Here is a 10,000-nt window from a genome sequence, read left to right on the forward strand (position 1 = left end):
AATACCCAAATATGACAAGCCTTTTTTAAATATTAGGTTGTATGTCACATGTATCTCCCATCATTTTTTTGTGATGTTGCTAGATATTTACTAGACAATGCTAGGCTGTCTACATGTGATTTTTTCCTTTAATTCTGTTACTTGTGACTAATGGCTATCTATCAAAGTTGAACCTGATAATGATGTAGTGACGAGCTGTCGCACTCTGTCAAAGGCCATAAAACGTCTGGTAGGTATATTCTGGCAATTTTGAGCTTAGACTAACTTATTTGATGATAAATGGCCTGGAAAATCTATATACTCTGTCTCGCCAGAATGTATAATGGTCTGTGTTGCTGATTGTTGGCGTATGTACAAGTGTTCTGAATGTTCACTGTGTGTTGTTCAATTTATATTGTGTAATATGGTAGATATTTCAAAAGTGTCTCCTTTTTAGCATTCAATTCATTATTATGATCCAAATATTACAGAATCCAAAATAAATAAGTTATTTAGTAAATAGATTGAAATGATTAGCAATAACTGCAGAATTTTGATAAAGTGTGATGTTGGGCTCACAATTTTTTATGTTGATAGGGTAGAAAATGCTTTTTTCACCTGAGGTAATATATATGATATCCTGACTGTGCATTTTAATGTTTATATATAACTATATAAAGAAAAACAAAATGTAATTTACTGAGCGTCATAGATGGGATCATAAAGGGTAATTGCACACTCCACGGGTTAAGTGAACCACTTGAGATCCATTGGCACTTTTTACTGAACATAATAACCTCACTTAACCCCTCTAGGATAGACCACATCTCAAGATGTTCAGCATGGACTGACATACTAAGATGTTGTGTATGGTTTCTATTTTTTTCTATAGTGTGATATGTGAGTCAATATATGGTGAATTAGCAAATTGACACTAATTACCATTTGGGATTTTGCCTTAGTTATACAACTGCAGAAATGAATAGCTTGTAAGTTCATTTAAAGAAAAAATGTAATAAGACTTATCCAACCCTATTCTAGTAAGATATTTGTTCAGTGTTAAATCTCTTGGGTTTTTGATAAGTGGCTCATAGTTCTTGTATTACAGGATGTGTTTTAGTAAATAATTTGAATGTAGTTATTTTTTTTGTATTAGTTTGTTATATTTTCATTTTATGATATTGTATTTAGATAAGGAAGAATTGTTCAGTCTTTGTCTTTTTTTTGTATACACTTTCAAACACCAGTCCACTGAGCCTTACTTGCCCATATCCATACAGATTTCAGAAGAGTCCTTAATGTTTAATTACATTTGGAAATTCTAGTAACCTGCATTGCAAATGCTACACTCGTGTCTAGGAAACAAATTCTTGTTTAATTAGGAGCCAGAGGATGACATCACACTATCCTTTTCCAAGGAACAGTTAATTAACCTTTCATCAAAATGGCTGCAGGAAATATTGCCATATTTCCACATTAACCTTTATGAGGTTGGGATATGAACTGTTTTTATTTAAAAGTGGTAAAGTTCATTAGCTCTTGTAATAATTATATTTATTGCCAATTATAAAACTTATCTTATTGAATGCCTTAGTTAACTCTACAAAAGTAGAATAATTTTATGATAAGAATGTTCTTAATTTTTTCATTACATCTACATTATTAACAAATGATGAAAAATGTGAAAGAAATCATGAGAGTTGGTTGACTTTTGTTTTGTTTATCCCCTAACGAATGTATTTACTGTATTTAGTCATGTTCATATGAAGACATCCACCACTTGTACCGATATTTCACAGGAGCCCTGAATATGATGGGGATGTTTTTAAGCATTATAATACTGTATAGATTTTGAATTTTAGATTAAAAAAAAATATATGATTCATTTTGCTGTGTGTCTTGTATTTGAGTACATAGAAGTGATTATTTAGTGTATATCTATGTGATATGGAGTTCAGGAAATTGATAGTTACTTATTTATTGGGAGGAGTGTCAACTTGAATCTTTATTTATTTTTATATTGCAAGGAATGTCAGTCTGAATTGCTACAGGATTACACCCACATTCCCTTCTCACTCTTTCTTAGTCACATGCACTAAATATGATATACCCAGATAAATCTTGTAGGTGACGTATGTCCATATATTCAAGAAACCACCTTTGCCCCTTATTAATGATATTTCTGAGAACAAGTGCACAATTAACAATTCATCACCTTGAGTTTTCCTGGGTAGCCTTTCTGTAGTGAAGTAAATTATAGATTAAGGGCCATTTTTAGTAGTGCAGTAGCCTTGTCACATGTTCATCATCTTAGTTACAGATATTAAGTATGTGATATTTATTATTTTCTTCATACTATTAAAGTTCTAGGAAAGAAAAAAGGCATATTATTAGATAAAGTAAATAGCCTAGTGCAGAAAGGCATGTATTTTGTATGGTCCGGCAATTGCAGTAATACTGACAATGATTTTATACAGTAAAAGCATACAAGAAATTGCTTGGTTTTGAATAGAAGGAAACAATTTTGTTGTCACTCATGCACAGAACTTTTGGCTATGTATTCAGATGTCCAGGGAATAGTATATATTGATATATTTGTCATGCATTGTTCTTTTTGTTTTTTTCAGAAGGTGTATATTTGTAGGAATTGTATATCTATTATACAATTATATACTGAGTTCATCTCCAACTGTTGTACTATTTCATTTAAAAGTTAAATGAAAAGAAAAGAGACAAAAACTTAAATCTTGAGATGAAACAATGAAACTTTTGATAAAGGGTTTCAAAGCGGTTGGTACGTGACTAAGAACAGTTCTTGCACAGAGAACTTGTTGAGTTAAGAATAGAACACACACTCGCAATAATACACTAATATTTATACAGATGCATAAACACTCACATCAAGGCTTAACCCACAGCATCCCGAGTCCTATTTTACTTTTTGTGCCCCAGAAATCCATTAGTCACATATTGTATTGATACTATGTTGCAGACTAGATACCTCTTGGGTCTTGTAGTTTGGAATTGCAAATCAAGATTGTGGAAGAATTTAACTAGTTTATCCATTGTTTTTCTTTATTTTATGATTATGTTTTCTTTTTTTGACCAAGATTCTAATTAGAAATGTTACTGAAATGTATATATTCAATCAAGTAATGAGTATATATTTATGCCTTATATTAGAAAAAAAAGAAAAGAATGAGTGGAGTGAAGTGTGAATAACAAGTGACATGAAGGAAAGGAAAAAATAAATTCCTATTTAAGGGTAAATTATTCTAAAAGAAGTAAAAATCCAATTATCCGGATATAGCCTGAAACAGAAAAAGAGCCACATCCCACATTTGCAGGAAGAGTGGCAGGGAAAGGTCACTGATAAGATAAGGTCAGGGACCAAGCCATGGGTAGAATGCTCCATTACATTTAGTGGAGATTTTATGGTTAGTGAAGGTATGGGAAAACATGTTGAAGGGAAAAAGTTATATTTGTGCTCTGGTTAGTCAGATTTTGTTAGGATTATGGTAATAGAATACTTTATTATGATATGTTTTACTTTACAGGGAATCAGTTTTGAGCAGAACTGATACAAATTCAACATTGTTGTTGAATAGGAATATAGGTACATTTTATTTAGGGATGTATTTATTGATGAATCATCACCATAGTCAGTCAGATTAGTGATTAATGCATATGTCTCTTAAAAGTAATGATGCTCTACAAATAATGAGTAAAATTAGCAGGCTGGCTACTTCATCATATCTTTCTCATAAATGGTCTAATGAATTATAAATCTTAAAATAAGAAGTGAAGGAAACTGTATCAATAAGGAGAACTATCTCAGTCATTTTCATATGATCGGTTGATAATTACATGCCTATGGCAACCATTTTATCATTTTGTAGTATGTTGTATTTGAGTGTGTTTTAACCTATTGACAGCGGATGGCATGATTTGCTGCCAAGGCAGAGTCGGTCGTACACGCGGATGGCACTGTGCCATACAACATAAACCCGCCACATGACTGTATACATATTTTATTAAAACTGCGACCAGTGGGTTAACCCATTGTGGACGAGCATATGTAATTGATGCAGGGTTGCTACTCAGTAGGTTTGGTGAAATGAGGAAGACACAAGCTCTCAAACTGCTGTGTTTTTTCCAGCAAACTCATGCTCATATATAAATCAGGGTACTGAAAATCTTCTCCACCCTTTTGTGTTTCGTCATGTTGTGAGACTTTTATCTGTTACTGGTATTGCTATGATATTGTTTAGACATAAAATTCCTATAGTTTAATCTTTTAGTCTTCATAAAGGAAGAATATACTCTGTACACTCAAAGTAATATCACTATCATGAATTTATGGTAGAAGAAATATTTTCAGTATTTTAAGAAAGTAAAAGCAATATATTTACCACTACATACACTCCTCCTCCTCAATCCTAGTCCCAGTCAGCAAAGCAGCCAAACTGGCAGGAGTGCCTTACATGCCTCAGATGTGGTCAAAAAGGCACCCTACATACCTCACATATGGTCAAAAGTGCTTATGGCATTTGCAAAGGGTTGAGATTTAAATAATTTATATGTATAACAAAAAAATTGGAAAGCATTTTTGATGTGAAGTGAGATTTTATTTTTTCCTGTGTACAGTAATCTGGTTCTATTAGCTTCTATTGAAAAAACAACAGTGCCTTTGCTTTTACATTTTCTTTTTTTCAAGTAGAGAGCAAAATTTACCATAGGAGTAATGATAAAAATCTCAATGACTTGTATGAAAGTATGTAATTTGTTACAATTTGAGGTATGAGTTGTAATTCAAATTGAAATGATGGTTATGATTTGCTGTGTCTTTTCATTTATTGCTTTGTTGCTGTTGCTATGTATGAGAAGGTATTGGTGGTTGATTAGTATTGAGACTGTGTTGCATGTATATTCTATGATTTTGACAAATAGTTCACTTAAATGATAAAAGAGACATTTTGAAATGATGTAATTTTCTGTTTCATTGATAAAACTATAAAAATCTGACAACTATTATATGGTATGTAGAAGCTTAGGCCTATGTGTAATGAATATATATTTTCTGTTTAAGTCATGGTCTTTTGCGTTCTATTTCACTAGAATGCAGTATGTTCTTTTTGGTTTCACTGTATCATGAGGATTATATGTGCTACCTGATAGGCTTGAATGATGTAATAGACTGAAATTGTAGTATATGAGTCCATATCAGCTCATGTTCGTTACATGTTGTGGCGACTCACCTCTTGTGAAATTCACCTCAAAGACATCACTCTAATGCCTTTAAGATGATAGCCACTGCTATCTATTGTTATGAGTAATGATACTCCATAACTTATTCACTGTTCTCTTTGCTATCTCTCTCTCTCTCTGAGTAGAGGGTTGAAGAAATGCTAATTCACTGGTTTCTTTCTTTACTGAGTAGACGCATAGTATAACAAGTATATATGTTACACTAAAAGCAGCTGTAATACACGTAATGAAATAATGGCAATATAGACACACACACACCTATCACACATTCGCACACGCCTCTCGACAGACTGAGATCCTGGGGTAGACTCCCTGCCTCGAGGCGTCACTTGCCTCTCTCGATCTACCAGGTCAGCAGATCTGACCTGGACCTGGCATGGCGACCATGTGACCGATGTACATAAGTGATCACGTAGTGGCGTGACCATATCTTAGGCGTGCATAAACACCCACAGGGAAACTTTCACTGCCACCGACGTGGAAAATTCCCCCGGCACACCAGGCTTTTATGGTTGACTGAGTGCTCTTAATACCACCAGCTATAGAGTCGATGGTCTGGCTAGTCGCCTCCGTGACACAGTTCTACAGGAAGACAGAAATAAAAATTACCCATATTTGTTTACTTTTATTGAAAAAGCAACAATATTCCAATCAAAATAATCATACAGATAGAAATGAGAAAGGAGACTTGTGCTTGTGGCTGCAAGTGCCACATCACAAAGTACATACTAGAACAACGGCACATTTCTAGCACTGTGGTTGATAGATACCTGGGATAGTGTCATCTATGTTTGTGATTTTAAATTAATCCTACTTTGGTGGATATCATGGCAATTATAGTAATTATAATGTTAATTGCCATCATCAGTCATAGAAGAAACAGCATACCTCCTCTTGCATCAAATACACCATGAAAACTGTTGTCATTTTAAGAGATAACAGTATAATCCATTTACAGATTATCAGATAAGCAGCAGAAAAAAGGGAGAGTTACATTTCAGACCCCATCACTAAAGCTACCACCATCTTCATTATGCATATTATAGAAGTAGGAAACTTTGTATTGCTCATGTGTATAATTTGTACACATCACAAAATATACCACAGCAAAATCCAGTTAATTTTTTCCTTTACAAAAACTGGGAGGTAATATGTCCATCACCTCAAAAAATGTCTTGAAAGATATGAGGTTTTAAATAAATTGCTTATCAGTCATTCTACAGAAATGGGGAATAGTGTATTTACTACCATCCACTACATATGCCTTGCCAGCCACTTTACAAAAACAGGTAGAGTTATTCTTTCAGCACCCACCACAAAAAATACCACTTTTGTCAATGTATATGCCATCATTCATTCCCCTCCCTCCTCCCACAGACCAAGCCCAGGTGTGATGGTGGGTGTAGGAACGAGGGGGCCAGCGTGGGCCCTGGGGGGAGCCTATACACCCCACCACTCATCGCTCCTGGACGTTCTGGGAAGCGAGCCAGGTGGCCCCCCCCTCGATGGTCCTGCCTTGACTGTGGCACTGGATGTGGTGCAGGCTTGGGCTGTGCTCATCACTGTTGGGTTCACACTTGTGCTCTTTGTGTTCCTGGCATTCTGTGTGTGTGCTAAGAAAGATGATGGGTGAGTATGAAACTGAAATTTATTACCTCTGTAGATGTGATTCAAACTAGAAATAGACTGATTTTAATCTTCATACATTGTAATTAAAAGGAAAAAAACAAAATAAAAAAAGGACAATAATCAAAATTAATCAACCCTGTTTTGTGTGTAGTTACGATGAATACGAGCTGAGCCAGGGACTGACGACAGTGAAGGTGTGCCATGATGGGGGAGAGAATGGGCTCAGCAGCTATCCGCGCATCAATGGTTCCAACACGCCCAAAGGCAGTGATGAAGCTTCAGAGGCATCCAGCAGGTTGGCAGCTTTAGTAGTGGTTTGATTTTTGTAACTATATTGATAAAGATAATATTTTCTTTATCACTGTTATTGTTGCTGTTGTCATTATTATTATCATTACTATTATTGATATTATTATTTGTAGTAGTAGTAGTAATAGTTTTTGTTATTATTTTGTTGTTGTTGTTGTAGTTGTAGTTATAGCAGCAGCAGTAGTATTAGCAGTAGTAGTAGCAGTGGGTAGTAGCAGTGGTAGTAGTAGCTGTAGTATTTATGCATTTTCCTATGTTTCATGTCATTATTTTGTTTTCAATTTGATCTCTGTAATGAGGATAGCAGCAGTAATAGCAGTAGCAATAGCAGTAGCAGTAGTAGTAGCAGTAGCAGTAGCAGTAGCAGTAGCAGTAGCAGTAGTAGTAGTAGTAGTAATGGCAGTAATGGCAATATTAACCCAGTCACGACGGGGGCATTCCAGCCTTGCATGTCACAATGCCGGGGCTCTCGAACGCATAGGCCAAAATCAGTTAAATAAATGACGCCGTATGGCGTCACCCAGCGAACGGGCCTTGAATGCGCGGTACCGTAGTGTACCACCCATCCAGAGAGGGTTAATGAAAATGAATATATCAGTTGCTACATAGATAAGAAAATATTTCTTTGTGCTTGATTAATAGATCTGTAAACAAGCTTTTTACTCTGATTAATGGTTTTGTAATGATGCTAGTGTAGAGGAGGTTAAATAATTATTTGCCTATACTTTATACATTTTCTTCTTCAGATGTACTCTGAAGCGTGAGTTGCCAGCTATCCCATTAAGTGCTCATCCGGACCCATCTGCCGAGTGCAATGTGGAACGCACACAGTCACAACATTCCTCTGATCTCTATGCTGCTGTTGGAGATGTCAATGATGGTAAGAACTTGGTGTTATTTATAGTATTAAAGAAGAAATTCATGAGGGTAAGTAGGAGCAGGAAGTGATTTTAGTTTTTTTATCAATGTTATTCTTTGGAATGAGGACAAATACAAATAATTATTGTGGAGATGAAATGAAAGATAAAGTAATTATCTACCTTATTTTCTGTATTTTTGAGAATACAAACACTTTTTCATGTGCTTGTGGCTGTGAGTGCCACATCACAAAGTAGCCATACTGGGGAAAACTATGCTATTTAGAAAAAAAGTACTTCCTAAAGAAAATGGAAAATAAGCCTATACTTTAAATCTTGCCCTTCCAGCCAGTGGCTTAGCCAAGGTCATCGGTGGTGTGCAGGTGCTGCCCTCTGGAGCCATTGGACCTGGTGGTCGAGCAGCTGTACTGCGCGACCCCGCTGTGGCCTCCCCCACAGACCCTAGTGGCCCCACCACCAGTGATGGGCCTGGAGTTGCGGCCAGTGCGGCTGCTGCTCACCCCTATGCCAAAGTGAAGAAGGAACATCCCTACGCTCACGTCAAGCTACCAAAGAGTGAGTTTGTTGCTTGGAAGATTGCAGGGTGTGTGTAATTGTGGGTGGGTGGGTATGGGTATGAGTTTGGGTGGGGTGGGTGTGTCTAGGTGGAAGTTGGAGGTGTGTTTGTTTGTAGATATGGGTATTAGTGTGTGTGTGTGTTGTTAGGTGGTATTTTGTATTATGTGATTATTTTATTATCATTCATGTTATCATTATTGCCATCATTATCAATTTCTCTTTTTTTCTGTGTTGCAGAAGATCATCCTTATGCAAAGGTGGTTCGAGATGATTCTGAAGATCCTGAAACTGATACAGATAATTATGATGACCCCAAAGCCATTGCCAAAGACAAAAAGTAAGTGCAAGACTTAATTTTTACTGGTTTTAAATGTTTAAATGTGATTTAGTTTTTACCTTAATTTTTAAGTTTATGGAAATGTCTACATGTTAGTTCAAATGATTGGATAGACTCAACATTAGGAACCTGTTAGCAAGATGTTAACTTCAATTGATACTTGTGTCAAAATAATTGACATTAAAACCATTATGGTTTGGCTCTCATCATAGAAGTTTCTCTAGTTAAGTGTTGTGTATGTCAATGAATATCGGAGCTTTGCTGTGATATTTTAATTGCAAGCAAAGTTTAACAAAATCTTGGGATCAATCTAAAATGCCAGCAATGCCAGATTTGCAATGTTATGTAGACGTAACTTAATAAATGGAGAGTGAAGGCTCATTCCCAAATTCCTCCAACCCTACGCAGTAGTGGATGGGACTCTGAGGCTACCTATGAGGCGGCTCCTCCTGTGCCAGAGAAGCGCTTCGACCTGGAGGAGGAGGCGGCTGTGGGATCAGGTCCTCCTGCTGACAGCATTGTAGGGGGAGGGGGGCTCATGACCACCTCAGCGACCTCTGCCTCCTCTGCCTTGGGACCATCATCCCCCCGGTCACCCCTCCTCAGCGCTCGTGTCTCCATGACGAGCTCAGCACATTCCCCCACGTCCCCCCATAGCACAGGGCCCAGCGCAGACAGGCCCCCCTCTGCAGATATCCCCGCTGCCATGGCCATCTCAGGACGCACCCCTGCTAATGAGGAGCTACCTTACATGACGCCCCCACTGCATCATGTGAGTCATGTGTGAATTTGCCCCCCCTGTGGTTTAATTTGACTCTTAATTGGTTAAGAATTTTGTCTTTTATATTGATGATTAGTTTTGATGAATGAAAATGATCATATTATTCATATAAATTAATTTTAATTCATATGTGTGTATTTGAAAATATATTTTTATGATGATTACTAATTACAGTAATCTTGTCTGAGTTTGAATCCTATGAGGTCTGAAATTCATTGATCAGTAAATAAATATTTCACACTTGTCTATATGGTTGAATAA

The 10,000-nt window shown here is 36.5% G+C and overlaps 1 protein-coding gene across 1 annotated transcript in view; it reads left to right on the forward strand.

The window, feature by feature from the left end:
- The window catches only part of LOC122254605 (uncharacterized), a 33,113-nt gene that overhangs the window by 771 nt on the left and 22,342 nt on the right, over nucleotides 1-10,000 (forward strand). Inside the window, exons 2-7 of the mRNA XM_043018368.2 lie at nucleotides 6,625-6,876; nucleotides 7,028-7,171; nucleotides 7,932-8,065; nucleotides 8,391-8,618; nucleotides 8,859-8,958; nucleotides 9,367-9,730. Coding sequence (XP_042874302.2) covers nucleotides 6,641-6,876; nucleotides 7,028-7,171; nucleotides 7,932-8,065; nucleotides 8,391-8,618; nucleotides 8,859-8,958; nucleotides 9,367-9,730 — 1,206 coding nt within the window. The 5' untranslated portion in view covers nucleotides 6,625-6,640. The remainder of the gene's footprint in view (nucleotides 1-6,624; nucleotides 6,877-7,027; nucleotides 7,172-7,931; nucleotides 8,066-8,390; nucleotides 8,619-8,858; nucleotides 8,959-9,366; nucleotides 9,731-10,000) is intronic.

Source organism: Penaeus japonicus, unplaced genomic scaffold, assembly GCF_977035675.1.
Source record: "Penaeus japonicus unplaced genomic scaffold, GWHDUDI00000001_assembly GWHDUDI00000003, whole genome shotgun sequence".
NCBI classification, from domain to species: Eukaryota; Metazoa; Arthropoda; class Malacostraca; order Decapoda; family Penaeidae; genus Penaeus; species Penaeus japonicus.